The sequence below is a fragment of the Capricornis sumatraensis genome, chromosome 2 (genome assembly GCF_032405125.1).
Source record: "Capricornis sumatraensis isolate serow.1 chromosome 2, serow.2, whole genome shotgun sequence".
In the NCBI taxonomy this organism is placed as follows: domain Eukaryota; kingdom Metazoa; phylum Chordata; class Mammalia; order Artiodactyla; family Bovidae; genus Capricornis; species Capricornis sumatraensis.
The window spans coordinates 210,192,627-210,212,742 of record NC_091070.1 but is presented as its reverse complement, the minus strand read 5'-3'; the positions used below and the strand labels follow the sequence as shown (position 1 = coordinate 210,212,742).

At 40.5% G+C, this 20,116-nt stretch overlaps 1 protein-coding gene across 2 annotated transcripts in view; it reads left to right on the top strand.

Annotated features, from left to right (window-relative positions):
- The window catches only part of THRAP3 (thyroid hormone receptor associated protein 3), a 68,769-nt gene that overhangs the window by 37,506 nt on the left and 11,147 nt on the right, over positions 1 to 20,116 (top strand). For both annotated transcript variants that reach the window (XM_068963918.1, XM_068963917.1), the window contains exons 3-5: positions 11,866 to 12,033; positions 16,328 to 17,233; positions 18,782 to 19,495. In XM_068963918.1, the coding sequence (XP_068820019.1) occupies positions 11,897 to 12,033; positions 16,328 to 17,233; positions 18,782 to 19,495 (1,757 nt within the window). In that variant the 5' untranslated portion in view covers positions 11,866 to 11,896. The remainder of the gene's footprint in view (positions 1 to 11,865; positions 12,034 to 16,327; positions 17,234 to 18,781; positions 19,496 to 20,116) is intronic.

Genomic DNA, 20,116 nt, shown 5'->3' with positions numbered 1-20,116 from the left:
GGTTGCACTTTGGAATTTACTTTAAATGTGTTTGAACTGAAATCACAGTCATTGTTATTTGCTGATATAAATGATCCCCTTTTTAGACTTATTTTCAGAGCGCACACGGAGCAGCATATAGATATGAACCTTTTGGGTCCTCTCGTTGGATGCCTGGTGTTTTTTTCCCCTCCTGCCATGCAGGCTTGCAGATTCTCTGTTCCATGACCAGAGATTGAATCTGGGCCTCCTCAGTGAAAGTGGCAAATCCTAATGCTAGACCACCAGGGAAGTGCCACACGTCTGGATTTCTTAATGGAAGGATTCTTTCTCTCTCTCTTTTTTTTTAACGGAAAAGGTATGGGAAAAAAGGGGCTTCCCAGGTGGCTTATTGGTACAGAATCCACTTGGCAATGCAGGATATGAGGTTTCGATTCTTGGGTTGGGAAGACTACTTGGAGGAGAAAATGTCAACCCACTCTAGTATTCTTGCTGGAATAATCCCATGGACAGAGGAGCCTGGCGGGCTATAGTCCACGGGGGCACAGAGAGTCTGATGCTGAGTGAGTGAGCTCATATACTTGGGGAAATAGCTGCAGAGACTGGCTGTATCCACTTAGACTAATTAGGATTTTGATCATTAATTGAGCCCACCTGCAAAGAGTTGATAATTTTTTTAAAGCTGGATGATGGATGCATTTGGGTTCCTTACACTATTTTTTTTCTACTTTTGTGTATGTTTGACTCTACCTCCATAATAAAAATATTGAAGAAAAAAAACAGAGCCCAATTGGCTATTAGGCTGCCCTTTCTTAGCCTTTTGTTAAGTAATAAAAGAGGAAAAAAATTCCATTGTAGTAAAGTTTCCCTCAGAATGGACTTTGAATCATTAAAGTGTAGTTTTATTTGTTTAGAGTTATGTGGAAATTACTTGTCTAGATTTTTAAAATATCTCTGAAGAAAGTAGGTAGATGTTTGAGTCCACATTAAGAGAATCAACACCATTAACTCTATGAATGTTATTAACAACTTTTTAAAAAAGACTGGTAGGGGGAAGTCACCTGTAAATTTACCAGCTAAAAAAATTTATATGTAAAATAAGAAGCACGTGCTTCCATCCTGTCTGCCCCTTTTCATGTCTTTCCCTTTTCCTGCCCCCTTCCTCTTCATGTCTTCCTTTCTGTTCCACAGAGGTAACCACTGTTAATAGTTTGCTGCATGTGCTTATGTAGATATGTTTTAATGTCTATCTGTGCCTATACATTGGGGCTTCCCTTGTGGCTCAGCTGATAAAGAATCCACCTGCAGTGCGGGAGACTTGGGTTCGATCCCTGGGTTGGGACGATCCCCTGGAGAAGGGAACGGCTACCCACGCCACTATTCTGGCCTGGAGAATTCCATGGAGAATTCCATGGGGTCGCAAAGAATTGGACAGGACTGAGCGACTTTCACTCACCTACATGTTAACACATTTTAAAAACATGTTCTACCAAATTACATAGAGTATAATGTAAAAAAGTTAAAGAATTTTAGTACTGAACTCCAAAATAACTTTGATTTTGTACTATAGGCGAGGGCAAACTTTTATTATATCGTTAAATTGTTTCAGCAATAAAACTGCCCTTCTCCCCAAAGGATCCTTCTTTCCTTTTAGAAAGGTGCTCAGTGCATATGTGGATATTTGCCTCTGTAAATTTTAAGACCTCAGTTGAAATTAGTATTATATTTGTGGGTTTATTTAATAACTCAAGAGAGCTATTTAATAGAGTAAATGTCAGGAAGGGGTCTCTGAACTTAGATTTCTTCAAGGATATTGGGAGTGGGGTGTGAAGTCTTGGGAAAGTGTTACCCTAGACTCATAGCTGCTCTTGATTCTCTTTCCCTCTTTTACTCAGGAGAGGATAATCTCCAGAGGAGAGCATAAAATAGTAAACACATTTGATATGTCACCTGAGCTCTGCTTTCCTGCACCTGTCCAGAGCACACAGTCAGGCCCAGTCCTTTGCCTACGACTCTTTATGAGCTGTGAGTTTCTTTCTTGGCTGATTTTTGGATCTTTTTAAAATTTTAGTCAGTTTGTTCAAGAATTTTCTGCATCTTGCCTTTAGTGACTGTTGAGAGCAGGGCTGTCTTGACTGGACTTGGTGGCAGTGGAGTTTCACTCTGACCTGGCACTATTAACTGAAATGTCACGTCCAACTCTGTGTGACCCCATAGATGGCAGCCCACGAGGCTCCCCGTCCCCTGGGATTCTCCAGGGAAAAACACTGGAGTGGGTTGCCATTTCCTTCTCCAAATTGAAATGTGAATGTCTGCTAAAGACTGTGAGAAATAAGCTCAGCTTCTAGTTTAGCTTCCCTGGTGGCTCAGATGGTACAGTGTCTGCCTACAATGTGGGAGACCTGGGTTCAATCCCTGGGTTGGGAAGATCCTCTGGAGAAGGAAATGGCAACCCACTCCAGTACCCTTGCCTGGAAAATCCCATGGACAGAGGAGTGTGGTAGACTACAGTCCGTGGGGTCGCAAAGAGTCAGACACGACTGAGCGACTTCACTTTCTTTCTTTCTAGTTTAGCAGTAGTTATTAGGACTGTGGTACATACTTAGTTTTATTCTTGGATTGGAATGTTAATATTTGGTGAACTGACCTGTTATTATTCTGCTTGTGTGATAAAGAGAGTGGAGAAGGAAGAGGAAGTGTGAAACAAGCCTGTTCATTAGCACATACTGAGTGTCCACTCTGTGGCTAAGTGCTGTGCGTGAAAGGGAGAACAAAATCAGACATGATCTCTGACCAGTTAATCTTGTAGCCTCTTTGGTTTGCTGTCCTGAATTGTTAAACTTAATTGGTTAGCAACAGTACCAAATGTAGAGCCATCTATCTGGAAAAGTTCTGTCCTCTAGTGAGAGCAGAGATAGCAGTTCCTGGGACAAGGGACAGGGAGTGGAGGCCCATATGGGGTCAGTCTGTCCTATTAAGTTATGTTAGAGATCCATAAATAGGATAAAGACTAATTTTAAGGCCTATTGTAAAAGCAGGTATTACGTGGTAACTGTTGAAAATCAGTGTAATACAGTAGCATAAAGGACCAAAACCACTTCATCATCTCAATAAATACAGTACAAACATGAAAAAAAAATCCAACAGTTTTTCATAATAAAAATATTTAACAAACTAGGAATAAAAGGAACTTCCTCAATCCAATAATAGACATCTGTGAGATATCATTGTACTTAAAGGTGAAAAGAAGACAGTGTTTTTGCCCTAAGTTCAGGAATAAGAGAAGAATGTCCACTTCATTTCTGTTCAGCATTGTACTGGAGGTTCTAACCAGGGCAGTTAGGCATTAAAATGAAATAAAAGTCATCTAACTCAGCAGGGGAAGAAGTAAAACTATCTCTTTTGCAGATGATATGATCTTACGTAGAAAATCTTAAGGAATCCATTGAAAACTAGTAGAACTAATACATGAATTCAGTAATGTTAAAGGATACAAGATGAGTATACAAAAATGAATTGTATTTCTATACACTAATAACTGCTTCCCTAGTGGCTCAGATGATAAAGTATCCAACTGCAACGAGAGATATCTGGGTTCGATCCCTGGGTTGGGAAGATTCCCTGGATGAGGGCATGGTAACCCACTCCAGGATTCTTGCCTGGAGAATCCCCATGGACAGAGGAGCCTGGCAGACTACAGTCCATGCGGTCATAAAGAGCTGGACATGACTGAGTGACTAAGCATACACAGTGATGAACAATCAGAATGAAATAGAAAAACAGTTCATTTCCAGGAGCATCAAAAAGAGTAAAATTCTTAGGGATGAATTTAACAAAATGAGCACAAAATTTGTACTCTGAAAAAAACTACAAACCCTGTAGAGAGACATCCTGCCTTCACAAGTTGGAAGACTTAATGTTGTAAAGATGACAGTTCTCTCCAAACTGATCTACAGATTCAAAACAATCTTTGACAAAAATCTCAGCTGTTTGGTTTTTTTTTTTTGCAGAAATTGATGTGCTGATCCTAAAATTTATCTGAAAATGTAAGGGATTCAGAATAGCCAAAATTCTCTGAGCAGGAGGAGGTTGGAAAACCTGTGCTTTTCTGATTTCAGAATATCTACAAAGCTACATTAATCAAGACTGGCATAAAGATAGACATACGGGTCAATGGAATAAAATTGAAGGTACAGAAATAAACCCTCACATTTATGGTGAATTGATTTTTGACAGAGATGGCCAGTATATTGCAGTAGGATAAGACTAGTCTCTAAGACATCTGGATATCCATATGCAAAAAAGTGAGATGGGATCCTTACCTCACACTGAAACATAAAATTTAAATCAGAATGGATTATGGACTTAAATGGAAGAGCTAATACTATAAAACTCTTTGAAGAAAACCTAGGATTAAATCTTTGTGACCTTGGGCAAACCATTCTTAAATATGACACCAAAAGCACAAGGAACAAAAGGGCAAAATGAGATAAATTGGACTTTAGAGAGAACCAAACAAAAGCTCTTTTCTTTAAAGGTCTGTGTCAAGAAAATGGAAGGACAACCTACAAATTGGGAGAAACTTTTTGAAAAGTATATGTCTAATATACCTGTTCCATAATTTGGGATACCCAGGTGACGCCAGTGGTAAAGAACTTGCCTGCCAATGCAGGAGATGTAAAAGACATGGGTTTGATCCCTGGGTTGGGAAGATCCCCTGGAGGAGGGCATGGCAACCCACTCCAGTATTCTTGCCTGGAGAATCCCATGGACAGAGGAGCTTGGCAGGCTGCAGTCCGTAGAGTCACACAGAGTTGGACTCAACTGAAGCAACTTAGCATGCACACATGCATCCATAACTTATGAAGTCTTATAGCTCAATAATGAAAAGACAGTGTTGGAGAGAGATTGGAACCCTCATACACTGCTGATGGGGAAGTAAAATGGTGTAGCTGCTTTGGAATGTTTCTTATTAGTCTCTTGTTACATGAAGCTCTTTGTTCTCTACAGCTGGCTGTGGCTTTCCTAGTTTGGACTTTCTAAAGTCATCCACAGCAGAAACATTTCTGCTATCTTGGGCAGACATGTTTCAGGCAGAGCCTGTTTCTATTTTTTGCATGTGAGTTAGCAGATAGGGGTGGAGGAAGAGAACTGTTGGCTGTTTTAGTTAAGCATTTCAGTTTTGCTGGTTTATGAACCAAATATTTTAAGAGATAATTATGTTTCAGAAACAGAGTTTTGTTATTTTTAAGCTGATCAGTTTCACAAAAAGCTGATTGATGGAGTACAACATGTGGGTAGCCTGTGTCCTAATGGTGAATCACTAGCACAATGTTAGAAAGATGTGTGTTTGAATTTTGGACTTAACTAGCTGTAGAACTTTGGGGGCAAGTTACCTAACTCCATAAATCCTGGTTTGCTCTTCAGTAAAACAGGTACAGAATGTAAGATTAATGAGTTTTGTGTATATAAAGTGAGGTAATGCTGAAGGTTCATGGCTCCTTGTTTGGCACAGGTGTTACTGATAAAGTGCCAGGGAATCAATTTCTGATGGATATGTATTTATTAGGAAAGCCAGTATTTGCCTAGGGTGTTTTCTGGTAGGCAGGTCCATCCAGAGACCAAACTTTTAGAAGGATCTTTGATGAGCATACTCCAAATAGAGCAAGAGAAGCTGCTGCTACTGCTGCTGCTGAGTCGCTTCATTCGTGTCCGACTCTGTACGACCCCATAGACGGCAGCCCACGAAGCTCCCCAGACAGTCCTAAATAGTAAGTCCATCAAATCAGAGTAGCTGAATTGTCCTGCTTGAGTAAGTGATGAGTCCCGGTTGTTCAGGGTAATTCCAGATAAAATACTTCCCCCTGTTGTCAACACAGGTATCCTGGAAACCTTAAATTGCTAGATACAAATAAATGTCACCTCCCTGCCCCCAACCTGGCGGCTTCCTGGGTGGCTTAGTGGTAAAGGATCTGCCTGCCAATGCAGGAGATGAGGGTTTGATCCCTGGATCAAGAAGATCCCCCTGAAGAAGGAAATGGCAGTCTACTCCAGTATTATTGCCTGGATAATCCCCTGGACAGAGGGCCTGGTGGGCTACAGGTCTAAAGAGTTGGACATGACTGGGCAGTTGAGCACTCACATATACACCCCCAACCCCCAGAGCAGGACAGAAATCTCTGTTGGTCTGTACACTGTATGCTAACTTCTAGGTTTGAACTCTATGGTCCCCCGACTTTTAGATAGATATTTTTTCTTTGAATTATTACTATGGGGACTTCCCCGGTGGTCCATTGGTTAGGACTATGCACTGTCTCTGCTGAGGGCCTGGGTTCAATCCCTGGTTGCGGAACTAAGATCCCATGAGCGGCATGGCTTGGCCTAAAAGTATGTATGTATGGTATGGGTCATTAAAGCATAGCCTTTTCTTTCTCTGAATTACAAGAAGATGCAGATTCCCATGTTTCAGTTTCCCATCCATATTCATTCATTACTAAAAACTTCTTTTTTTATAAACTCATGTCATAGTATGTATCTTACGGAGTTTCACATCTTAAAATTAGAGACTTACCTTAAAGGGATTCTAGATCTTATGCCAAGATTTTTGCATTTCTATTTGGAAAGCTGTTTCTTGGAAAGATTTCCATAGCTGATTGTTTTTATCCATTGTTTTGACTGTTGGTTTACTTTTAGAGGATGGCGCTTATTGATTCTGTCCTGAAATTCTCTAGGCTTAGGTCTTGTTTGTGTCCTGTGACCTAAATTAACCAGATTAAAGTAAATGTTCCTGTGTAACACTCCTTTCTTGAGTTAGTTGTGAGTCCTTGGAGTGATAATTAGTGATGTTAGTTTCACGATACTAATATATTCTCATAACTTAAAATGAGAGGCAACTGTGTGTGCTTAATTGCTGCAGGGAAAGCAGGTGGTGCTAGAAGAGGTTGGTGTTCATCAGAATACCAGTACTTCGTTTGATTTTAGATTGGTTGTGATGTGATACTGAAGTGAGAGATGAGATGAGAAATGCTGTGAATATGCTCTTTAAGCTACACAAGATTCTCGATTAAATGGAATATGCTGTGAGGTATTAAGTTTGATATTATTGAAAATGAGAGAATGGGAAAAAGTGGTTTGCCCAGCAAAGGCCTGTACAGACATTAAGTATGGCAAGGGAGTCGTTGAAAACAGATGCAGATATTCAGACAGCAGTCTGTTAGCCATGTACATTAGTTCCCTGGCCCAACACAATTCCTGCATCCTTTCATGGGTTCAGAGAGCTTTAAAGGACTTAGTTCTGAATTGGTTTTACATACTAGGAAGGCTACAGGTCTGTTTTACGTTCTTGTTTTGTTTTCAGGTTATAGTATGTTTGCCTTCCATTTTTATTTGCTTGATTAGTAGTAAATCTTTCTGTGAAAGAAAATAAGCAGTTAAATCTTTTCTAAGAAGGATCTTTTGGAATATAAACCTAGTATTTATGGATTGAAGAATAGTTGCATGGTTTATATGTAGCTCGACCGTTTAGGGCTGTGAAGGTTGAAGCTCTGGGGCGGCCTGTTGAGAGGTTATATTTGGCACTGCTTAGTATTAGGAACTCAGTCTCCTGCCCAGTGAAACCTATCCACAATGTTCCAAACATGGGGCAAACAGTATTAAATACTCCCAGGATGTTCCTTCTGGTGAATTCAGCAGACATTTACCATGTGCCAAGCACAGTGCTGGCATAATCACTAGGGACAGTTAAGAAGAAACTTAACAATCCAGCATGAGGAGGGGGAAGGAATAATTGAATTCTTTCTTATCTGTGAGAGTCTTTAATGTAGAGAAGCTTTCTTTGGCCCTTGCTGTCAATATTACTCTTTTTGCTTGGAGGTAAAAAATAGACTCTTCATTAAAAATTTTTTTTTTATTTGGCAGTGCTGGGTCTTAGTTGCGGCATATGAGTTGTAGTCTCTGACTAGGGATCAAACCCAGGTCCCCTGCATTGCGAGCATGGAATCTTAGCCACTGGACCACTAGGGAAGTCTCAAAATCTGTGTTTTTAATGATATAGAAGCCATGTAATTATATACCTTAAGACTTTTGCTTTAAGTGAAATGTATCTGTTCTTGCAAAGACAAGTGGTTTGGTGGTGAATGCTTGTGTTTCAAAAAGAGTGATGGGTCTGGAAACTGTCCTCTCAGGTGGCTCTGCAAAACAGTTTATAAGATAAACCCTTGCTCCAAGTGACAGGATTGTATCTGAAATGATTTCAGAAGGCTGTTTGAATTCTGCACCTGGGTTTTAAATTGAAAAGAGGGGGGCATGGAACAACAGTAGTGTCAGTACAAGATGGAGGAGGAGGACATTTTGCAGCTGAGGAGGGTTTATGAGAAAGAACTTGAGGGCCCTAGTGACTCATCTCACTCTGAATCAGCATGTGGTGTGGCTGCCAGAATGAGCAGTCTTAGGATGCATTAATAGTGTCTGAATAGTTTTCAGTATCCCAATGAAGGAGGACAAACTACTTGATTCTGTGGCAAATAGGGTGATGATGTGGATAGGAAACCTCGTCATCTGAAGGATCTTGGAAAGTTCGAGGATATTTGGATCATACCAGCCCTTAACTTAGGAGTTTAGGAACTGTGTCCCGTGTTTCTGCCTGCTAGTGTGCTGGTCACTGCTTGTTCAGTAGTTGGATTCTTTTATATTGCTGGTGTGGGAACGTGGCTGTCTTACTCTAAATGAAACTACATGTTAAAGAAGAGTAGGCATTGCTGAAGAAACAAAATCTCCTTTGGAAGAAGTTTTAATTTGAACAGAAACCAAATGCTAAATGCTTGTAACATGTAAAAAGTGCTAAGTTGTTTTCCAAGGTGGTATTTGTCTGTCTCACTCTCCATAATATTTTTAGAGCATAGACATGGAAGAAATGTTAGAAATGGGAAAACCTATGTGTAATGGCAGTGACATTTAAAAAGTCTTAAAAATTAAAACAGAGTTGTTTTGAATGAATTTTAGTAATTTGATCAGATAGCTTTAGATATGGTTGTCCCTGCCTTGCACTGAAATATTTGTGTTTTATATCTGTTCATGTGTATCGAGAGAAAAGACTTCTCAATCTTTTGGATCTTTCCCTTTTTTATGTGACTTGTTCTTTCATAGTCTTCAGGTGACAGCTTAGCTGCTGTCTCTGGACCATCCTACCTGAATAAGTCACTCTGCGTATGTGCTCAGTTAACGGTAGACTCTCTGCAACCCCCTAGACTGTAGCTCGCCAAGCTCCTCTGTCCATGAAATTTTCCCCAAGAATACTGCAGTAGGTTGCCATATCCTACTCTAGGGGACCTTCCCGACCCAGGGGTTGAACCCGAGTCTCTTGCTACCACACTTTATAAATTTGCACATATTTATGCTTTTTTTTTGCCACCTTCCTAGTACTTGCCAGAATTACGTTTTTGCTTGCTCACTTGTTTATTGTCTATCTGCAACTCTAGATTGTAAGTTCCATGGAGGCAAAGACCAAGTCTGTTTTAATTTATCATTGTCCACTTTCAAGAGTTCTCGTGAATGAGTTAAGGTATTCATTTGATCTGTTTCCAGCTCTGGTTTTGTATCATCCAGAGTTATTTCTCTTAACTCTCAGGGGTAGTGGTGTTTTAATTTCAGCTCACATTAAAAGAGTTCTGAAAGTGAAGGTAGTGTCACAATAAGTGACTCTTGAATATACTTGTCAACTCTAGTAAGTTTAATATATATGAAACTGTTAAATTTGGCTCTGTTTGTATTTAAGTGACAACTTTTCTTTTCCTGTTAATGAAAATGTCTTAATTTTCCAGGGTCTGGGAGTGGAAATGAATATTTCCTGCTTTACTAACTTGTTCCCCCATCTCCTTTTTTCTTTCTTTTTTAATTTTTGTTTTTGGCCACGTAGCACGGCTTGCAGGATCTTAGTTCCATGACCAGTGATTGAACCTGCACTCTTAGCAGTGAAAGTACAGAGTCCTAACCACTGGATCACCAGGGAATTCCCTCCCTTTTCTTTTAAAGTCTTATATTGTCCACCTGTTGTGTAAATGTGAGCTAAAAGGATTTTTATTTCTAGCCTAAGCTAAAATTGGAAATTGGACAGAAGTTACTAGGCAAAGATTTCCCTAGACTTGTAACAGAAAAAAGCCATTGAGCAGGGATGAACCCAAAGAATCCCAAAATATACTTAAGGCCAGCCAGAAAAACAATGTGTTTTCAATATTCAGTTTTTGTAAGTTGCTTATTTACACCTCCACCCTATATCCCCAAATAACTCATCCTTCCACCTTGGCTTTGTACAGTGACTCTGCTGGCGAAAATTGGCTCCAAACTGAACATCTTTGACCTTGCTAGAGCATGTAACAGTTTGATCCTTTTGGCAGGATCTAGATGTAGGCCTTTGGTATCCTCATTTAGCAATCTCTTACTCATCACCCTTTGTCTTTGGCTTCCTAGACGTTTCTCAGTCCTCTTCTAAATCATGTGTTTTGAGATTATTATGGTTATAATCCCTATGAACTAGAGCTGTAGAAGCTTCCTGGACTTCTTTGCCTTTCTAAAAGTTCTTAAAATTCAAATCTAAAACTTGAATGTAGTAATTATAAACAAATACTGCCTTTCAGTTTGTCTCTGTCTTGCTCTCTTTACCAGATCCTGAACTCCGTAGGAGTGGAGACTTGGAATCATGTATTCGTCCCACAAGTCTCTGGCAAGACAGTATAATACAATGGTAGTTAAAGAACACTAGTTTGGAGCCAGCTCACCTGGGTTCAAATCCCAGCCGTGCCACTTACAGCTGTGTGCCTTGGGCAAGTTAGTTACCTTCTTTTATGTGCTCAGTATCCTCATCTGTAAAAACGGATGTAATGATACTCTCCTTGAGGATAAGTTAATAAAAATATTGTTTAAGTGTCTGCTGTTCTGGGCATTGAGGATCCATCAGTAAATAAGAGATTTATGCCAGTGGGAGCTTGCATTCTACTTGGGTACAGATGGAAAGCAAAGTAAACAAGTGCAAAGTAAATAAGTTTTAAGTCCTAGATTGAATGCTCTGAAGAACAAAACAAGATATTGGACTAGACCTTGGAAAATGGCTTTTGATTGGGTGGCCAGGGCAGGCCTCTGGATAGATAGCTTTTGAGCGGGGATCTGAATAACAAAAAATCTGAGAGAGAAGGCTGAGATGTTCATCAGTTATTATTTTCCCTTCACATAAAGAATCTTTTGTTAAGCAGTGAGGTGTGACAGAATTAGGTCCTGTAGTTCTTACCTGGTTTGGCTATTAACTAGCTTTATGATCTTTGAAAAAAAGAAAAGACAATTTTGTGTTTTTTTCATGGGAAGGTGACCCCGAAAGAAGGTTGGCTGTTGAAGGTGGTGACAGGCTAAAAGAAAGTTAATGGTTCTTCTCCTATAAATTGCTTTATTCCTGTGTTTATGGATTAATGTCCTGTATTTTACATGGTGTACTACATTCTGTTGTGGCATTACAATATTTGAGAATAGTCTCTTACATTTTAAACCTTTTCCTTTGAATTAAATATTAAGGATATGCCTCATGGCTTCAAGGTCCAGGAAGTAGGGAAATAATAAGAATTAGCCATTGGTACACCCGTGTCCCCTCCATCCTGAACCTCCTTCCCATCTCCCTCCCACCCTTCTAGAAGATTATCACTGAGTCCCTGTTTGAGTTCCATGAGTCATATAGCAGATTACCATTGGCTATCTATTTTACATATGGTATTACAAATTTCCATGTTACTCCATACATCTCACCCTCTCCCTCCTCTCTAAAGCAGTCATTTCATCTTTTTTGTTTCTAAGTGTTCACAGAAATTTGGGTTTGCGAAGAGGCTCACTCATTTGTTTGATTCTTAGGTATAATTGAAAAGTGACCCTTTCTTCAGAGATGTCAAAAACAAACAAATCTAAGTCTGGATCTCGCTCTTCTCGATCAAGATCTGCATCAAGATCTCGTTCTCGTTCGTTTTCGAAGTCTCGATCCCGAAGTCGCTCTGTCTCTCGTTCAAGGAAGCGCAGGCTGAGGTAAGGGGGTATGACTGTATAATGAGATCATCATTGGTTTGTCCGTGCGAGTCTCTGAAGATCTTTTGTTAGACTCTTTCTGTGAGTGTCAAGTGGAGGTAGGGCATTAGTTTGAGGTGAAATGTTGGGCTGTAAGATATTCCAGGTCTCTTCAAACACTACAACTCTAAATCAGCTTTGATTGCCATGCAGTTGGCCTAATTCCTTTTCTTTCCTGCCAGCAGATACTGTTTTTCCTCTACTTTGAAAGAAAGAATATTTTTTTAAAGCTACTTGCTTCAAATCTCTGTACCAGATTGTTTTTCACTGAAGTATTTTTGGAGGCCTGGGCCAAAGTTTAGTTGCATCATTACCAAAGAAAAGATAGCTAAGAAGAGTAATAGTACAATCAACATTGCAAGAAAAAGAAACCATAACCCACTAAAATAAACCTTAAAAAACTAATCAGTAGTCACTTACATACACCTGATATGCCACTTACTAACAAGCTGCATCTATTTAGTAAAACTCATCTTAAAACTACCTAAAAGTCACTATTGTAGGCATCATTTTGCCTGACTAAATGTGCAAATACTTTTGAATTTATCACCAATATACTTTAATTAATTTCTACACCTTTAGTTGGATTATTTCCTTATTTCAGCTGTGTCTTGGAATAGGATGCCAAACTTCCAGCGTCTTTTTTTTTTTTTTAACTTAAATTTACTTATTTTAATTGAAGGCTAATTACTTTACAATATTGTATTGGTTCTGCCACACATCAACATGAATCCTCTATGGGCTATTTTTCATTCTTTAAAACTTAATCTTATTTTGTGAGTGGGTAAGAACCTTTTAATAAATGTAAGTTTCTATATGTGTGTTAGAGAAATATTGGTCATTTAAATATTTAAACACCAAAATCATTCTTTTTGTCAGAGTCGCAACAGGCAAGGACATGATTCTCAGTTTTCCCACTTGGAGCCCCTGCTGATTATTTTAGATGAATGTCCTCACATTGGTAGAATTCTCCCCTACCCTCACCTTCCCAATGAGAACAAGTTAATTCTTAAATGGAATCTCTGAGAAGCGTGTTTGAAAATTAATTTCAGAGTAGAGATTGAACAAAAAGTAGGTGTGCAAACGTGATGACTTCCATATAGTGTAGAGTAGGAAGTTTCAAACTCTGGGTCTCTCCTTCAAAAGAGACCCTCCATTAAAAAAATAATAATAACATTATGTTTTGAGGGTCACCAGTCTTAGCTTTGGAGAAGGCAGTGGCACCCCACTGCAGTACTCTTGCCTGGAAAATCCCATGGACGGAGGAGCCTGGTAGGCTGCAGTCCATAGGTCGCTAAGAGTCTGACACGACTGAGCGACTTCACTTTCACTTTTTACTTTTATGCATTGGAGAAGGAAATGGCAACCTATTCCAGTGTTCTTGCCTGGAGAATCCCAGGGACAGGGGAGCCTGGTGGGCTGCCGTCTCGGGGGTCACACAGAGTCGGATACAACTGAAGTGACTTAGCAGCAGCAGCAGTAGTCTTAGCTTTGTTTTTCTCTCCCATATTTCTTGGGCACATACTTTTATTATATCAGGCTTTGTGCTAGATAGAGTGTCTGTTGCCTAATTGTGTTAGAATCTCTAAAAGTAAAGTTCCATCGCATTTTCTTACACTGCCCCCCTACCCCCCAAGAAAGAGGGAAAATCCACTGAATATATTTACCTCAGGAAGTTGCTAACAAGGCCATAAGACTAAGCAGGGACTGCTAGTGAACTCCACCTTACACCCAGATTCTGTTGATCTGGACTGTTTAACTCAGTTTTAGCTCATTTGGTTCTACAGGTAATTTTAAAAGTTAATTTAATAAATGGAGACTAAGTAATTGGTCCAAAAAGAAGAGTCTGTACAACTGAAACTGAGAGAAAGAATTGAACTGACATAAACCAAAATGAAGAATGCTCACCAACTCTGCAGTATTGGTTGGTGATAACTGGTTTTCAGACAGATCGCGTCTCCTTATTGCACATATCATTTGGCATGGCCATCAACTTGGTAAATGAGGGAAAGATATCTTAGGCAGGCAGTATGTTTTGGGGTAGGTCTGGAGCCACTCTATGTGCTGTCTTAATGCCTGGAAGATTATTTTGGAGGAATATCTTTACTAGAAAAATGTTTTTATATTTAATTCTAGTCTGACTTCTCTGTTTTTTAGAAACAGATAAATTTGCCACTGGATGTTCAGTTTTTATTTCTGGCTTATCTGTTTCATGTTTTTCTTTTGTTTCCCCTCTTCTATAAGGAAAGTATACTATCCAGAGAGTTTGAGAAACCATGTCTTTAATTTAACTTAACTGCTGAGTTCTACAGAACTGGAGAAAATTGGTTGTTTCCTTATATTTCACAGACTGTATCCTTTTAAGTGACTTCTAAATAACTTCATTTGCAATCTGCAGAGACTCATGTTCCTGCATCTGTGCAGTGACTGCGGGTTTTGGATGCAGTGTGCCGCAGGGCCCTCACTAATAATTGGTGACAGAAGCAGCAGTAGCCTGTGAGGATGGGAGCATGAATTAAACCCTCCTCAGTGCTGGTGGTCATCACCTACCTCAAGTATAGCCTTAAATCGGGTCATATTCAGTTTCATAGCCGCGTCTGCTTCTCCCTTCTTCTTTCTTGTATTGTTACTGTTTTCGAATGAAAAGTGTGAAAGGTAAGTTGTTGTTGTTGTTGTTTTTAAAATCATACTTAAATAGCAACCATTAACAGCCAGCAGTTTGCTGCATCTTTACCAGGTCTTGTTCTTGGGATAGATAAAGAACCTGAACACAGTGGGTAGTGGAAAACCCATCCTATTTTATCTCCCAAGTTTCTTTCTAAACATAACATTTTATTTAGTTGTTAAAACCTGTCACATTGCTAAGTGGAGTTATTTATAAAACTTACAAGCAAACAGATAAAAAGCTATGGTTCCAATTAGGTCTGATATGAGAAGGCCTGCTTATGAACTGAAGGGTTTTTATTCTGTATATAAAGAAAATTTGGGGGGAGTTTTCTATTTTTTTTACGTATTTCTAGGTAACTGTTAATACTTAGGAGTAGTGACCAATTAATGCTCTATATTATAGTTGACACAATAAGTGGTATTGAAGAAGCCCAGTAGATTCCTATACCAACAAGTACAGCTTTTGGGTTTTTGATGGAAACAGACCTCCTTGTCATAGATAAGTCTGGCATTTGTAAATATCTAATATCATCCCACCCCAGTTCCTGGAGGTACTGCAATATCAGGTTGATGCATGGAGTGGACAGAGCCTGCTCCAAAAATCCACTTAATAGTGAACATGTTATTTTTACAGAGTTAGATGACTCTATAGTTAGTCCCTATAGTTCTGGAAATGGGCCTTTGCTAACTCAGAGTTCTGTATTGTTAAATGAGGAAGAGCACTGGCCTGACAGATGTGCAGGTGTGGGGGTGTTTGTAGTTTTCTTGGCGGCCATGTTGTGTGCTTGGGTGTGTTATGGTCAGATGGTGCCCTCTTGTGGCACCTATGGAAGACCTTGTAGTTCAGCCATAGAAACTTGACCTTCTAGAGAGTGAGACCATTTCCAGATTCCCAGTTTAAAAAAGCAACAATATTTGCTTGGTTTGTTGATCTGATATCAGTTGAAATTTTTTTTAAGCTTTGAACAGATGCATTCTCTCAGTCCCTATTTAAGTGTTCTTTGGTTTAGACATGTCGCAGCTGTATTTCACAAACCCAAATCTTGGTGGAAGCCAAGAAATTAGCCCTGCACAGACAGAGGTGGGTGGGATAGGGAATAAACCGAGTGAGGTCAGGGGACCTGAAGACTTAACTCTCTGGGTACCACAACTTGCAGTTCGTCCTCTCCTCCAGTGATGTGGGGATGTATCTGTAAAATCCTCTGCGCCTGTGAAACTAATTAGTATACTATATTAAAATGTTTAGTACATGCGCCTGTGAAACTAATTAGTATACTATATTAAAATGTTTAGTACATTGAGAGCATTTTTATATTCCTTCAGTCACTGTAGAAATATATTGCCATGTAGAATGTGCTACAGTAGCATTAATGAGTCATCTCAGTGTCTGGTTTGTTAAAGTGATTTTTTAATTTTTGTACTTAATGTGGCCATAAGAGTAGGATTAACTATTAAAGTTTGTACCTTTTGTTTGAAAATAAATGATACATAAGAGTAGGGCTTTACCTCTTTGTTGGCAGGTTTTTCTTGAATAAAAATGCTTGTGTCAAAAATTCAAACTTTTCTCCGTCCCCTGCCCCTCTTTCAGTTCTAGGTCTCGTTCCAGATCATATTCTCCAGCTCATAACAGAGAGAGAAATCACCCAAGAGTATATCAGAATCGAGATTTCCGAGGTCACAACAGAGGCTATAGAAGGCCCTATTATTTCCGTGGGCGCAACAGAGGCTTTTATCCATGGGGCCAGTATAACCGAGGAGGCTATGGAAACTACCGCTCAAATTGGCAGAATTACCGGCAAGCATACAGTCCTCGTCGGGGCCGTTCCCGATCCCGGTCTCCAAAGAGAAGGTCCCCATCACCAAGGTCCAGGAGCCACTCCAGAAACTCCGATAAATCTTCCTCTGATAGGTCAAGGCGTTCCTCGTCCTCTCGTTCTTCCTCCAACCACAGCCGAGTTGAATCTTCTAAGCGCAAGTCTGCGAAGGAGAAAAAGTCCTCTTCCAAGGATAGCCGGCCGTCCCAGGCTGCTGGTGATAACCAGGGAGATGAGGCCAAGGAGCAGCCCTTCTCTGGAGGCACCTCTCAAGACCCAAAAGCATCTGAGAGCTCAAAGCCGTGGCCAGATGCCACCACATACAGTGCTGGTTCTGCATCACGGGCCTCAGGGGTGTCTGAGCTGAGTCCCCGGGAGCGAAGCCCAGCTCTCAAAAGCCCCCTCCAGTCTGTGGTGGTGAGGCGGCGATCACCTCGTCCTAGCCCTGTGCCAAAACCTAGCCCTCCACTTTCCAGCACATCCCAGATGGGCTCAACTCTGCAGAGTGGTGCTGGGTACCAGGGTGGGACTCACCAAGGTCAGTTTGACCATGGTTCAGGGTCCTTGAGCCCATCCAAAAAGAGTCCTGTGGGTAAGAGTCCACCAGCCACTGGTTCAACATATGGCTCATCTCAGAAGGAGGAGGCTGGTGCTTCAGGAGGAGCAGCTTATACAAAGAGGCAAGTACCTCATTTTCCCCTTTCTGTTTTTATCTCACCAGCTGGCAATTTAGTTGTAATGTGATCCTTAGAGCTCTGATTAATAGTAATAAGGTAATTCCCATTTCCTAAAGTTTCATTTCGCCAGTTTGAAAGCATCATTCAAGGAAACCTTTAGCTTAACTCTGGTTTTCCTACCTTCCTGAATTTGTATTGCAGCACAAATTCTAGATTACTCTGCAATGATGTTTTCACATTTAAAGTTTGCCTTGGATTCTACCAGTGTAAGCCAGAGAACAATAGAGATTTGTGGGTCAGCTATCAAAAAAATGTGGTCTTTACCAAAATGAATGGCTATTGGCGCTGTTAGACCCTCTAAGATCCACCATCTTCTATGATCGATCTGCACCCGCCCATCATGGTGAAGAGCTGCACCCTCCCACCCTGCAGTTGAGGAGACTGGGCAGAATGGGAAAGTCCAAGGCTTAGTCCAGGAAGACCTTGTTATAAAAGCACAAGGTGGGTGTATGTTCCAGTAGAAGCCAAGCAGGCTGCATGTTAGGAGAGGACATAATAGTGCTTCTGTTTTTCTACCCTGAGGGACACGGTGAGTTGGAGCACGAGTCTTTGTTTTGTGTGGTTGTATGCATTGGGATGGCAGAAACATAACAGGGAAGTTGCATTGGGACCACGTTGTCAAGAGGGACCTACGGAGCAGGTGCCCCTCCTGCCCGCAACTCCCCCTTTTTCTCTTATTAGCTTTTTCTTTGATGCCCTGCTGTCCCTTTGGTTCCTTTTTTGGTTCTTTTTTTTTTTTTTTGCCATATTAATGCAACTGTAATTTGATTAGACTTTTCCCATATATGGTACAGATAAGATGTTCAGAACCTGTACTTCCCAGCCTTCAGTAAGTCTGCTTTAAAATACAGGTTTTTGTTCCTTGCCAGGACTGTGAATCTTATTAGAACACTTGGGCATGAACTCTGCTTTTCCATAAGAATTGAGTGGGATGAATTTTGCCCCCTCCCCCAATTAACATGTATTTTGTTTTTATTTGTGTTCACAGTATATTTCATACTTAGGTCTTCTAGGTGACTTGAAGCAAATTTGAAGTCTCTTTTGAGACTTGTATTTCCAAACGTGAGTTGTATAAAAGCGAAACAGTCCAAGGTTGAACATTCTATGTTAACTTTGCTGAAAGCAGATTTTAAGTGACTTGAGTGAAGGTTGGATAAGACCTTAATTTTTTTTTTCCTAGACCACTTACAGGTAAGTAGGTTTTTGTTTTTTAGTATCCTAAAAATTGCCTTTGCTATTTTCTTTTTGCTTGTTTTTGTAATATACAACTCCACAGAACATTTATTTATCTTTTAAATGGTAAGTTCATAAACCTGTGAAGAGCAGTTTTTCAGAAATTACCAAAAAAGTAATCAAGACACCTTTGGCAACACTGGAATCCACAAGTCATGCTTGTTAGAGAGTCAAAAACCTAAGACCATATGGTGCTGTTTTATTTTGGATCAGGTTGTTTAAGTCTCTTGTGTGTCTCCCTTGTGTTTTCATAACTAGGTATCTAGATGAACAGAAGACAGAAAATGGAAAAGATAAGGAACAGAAACAAACAAATACTGACAAAGAGAAAATGAAAGAGAAAGGGAGCTTCTCTGATGCGGGATTGGGTGATACAAAAATGAAATCTGATTCATTTGCTCCCAAAACTGATACTGAGAAGCCTTTTCGGGGTAGCCAGTCTCCCAAAAGGTATAAGCTTCGAGATGACTTTGAGAAGAAGATGGCTGACTTCCACAAGGAGGAGATGGATGATCAAGATAAAGACAAGGCTAAAGGAAGGAAGGAATCTGAGTTTGATGATGAACCCAAATTCATGTCAAAAGTCATAGCAGGTGCAAGCAAAAACCAGGAGGAGGAGAAGTCAGGCAAATGGGAGGGCCTGGTGTACGCACCTCCAGGGAAGGAAAAGCAGAGAAAGACGGAGGAGTTGGAGGAGGAATCCTTTTCAGAGAGATCCAAAAAGGAGGAGCGAGGAGGATCCAAGAGAAGTGAAAGTGGGCACAGGGGATTTGTGCCTGAAAAGAATTTCCGAGTGACTGCATACAAAGCAGTCCAGGAGAAGAGCTCTTCACCTCCCTCAAGAAAGACTTCTGAGAGCCGAGAGAAGCTAGGAGCCAAAGGAGACTTTCCCACAGGGAAGTCTTCCTTTTCCATCACCCGAGAGGCCCAAGTCAATGTCCGGATGGACTCTTTTGATGAGGACCTTGCAAGGTGAGATGTAGTCCATCTTGATCCTCAGGGCTTTAGCCTAACCTCTCTCCATAAGGTTGTTCTAGAACGAGGACAAACCCCTCCTGTATTTCTCCCACTGTCTCATTTTCAGTGTGAATACTCTTGTGTCTCCCTGTTTTCGTGGGAGAAGTGTGCATCACAGTAATCGCGTGTTCGGGGAAGTGTCGCAAAGCGTCTTTAGTCTGGAGTGGCTGGCTGGCTTGGTGCTGGGTCGCCTCTGCTTCTCTCCTGCACTGCATTCATCACATCATACAGCCTCTCCCCATTCCACTCCTGTCTATTGTCTTCCTAATGTGCTGAGGGTGTCTTTGCCTGTGGAGCCATGCAGGATCCATTTTTTCATTTTTAGCTAAGTCACAATGTGTATTACATCAGGCCTTCATCAAATAATATAATGGTTTGAAAGTTGGGGCTGGGGTGCGGGGTTTGAGAACTTCAGGAAAGAGTTGTGAGGCCCAGGCTGCTTTTCACCTGGTGTGAAAGTTGCACAGCCAGTTGGAAGTCTGCTGAGCAGTCTAGCTACATCGCACTCTTGCTGCATTGTGTCACTTTACTGAGTGGCCCTGTAAGATTCCTTACTGTTTGTCATGTGTTAAAATC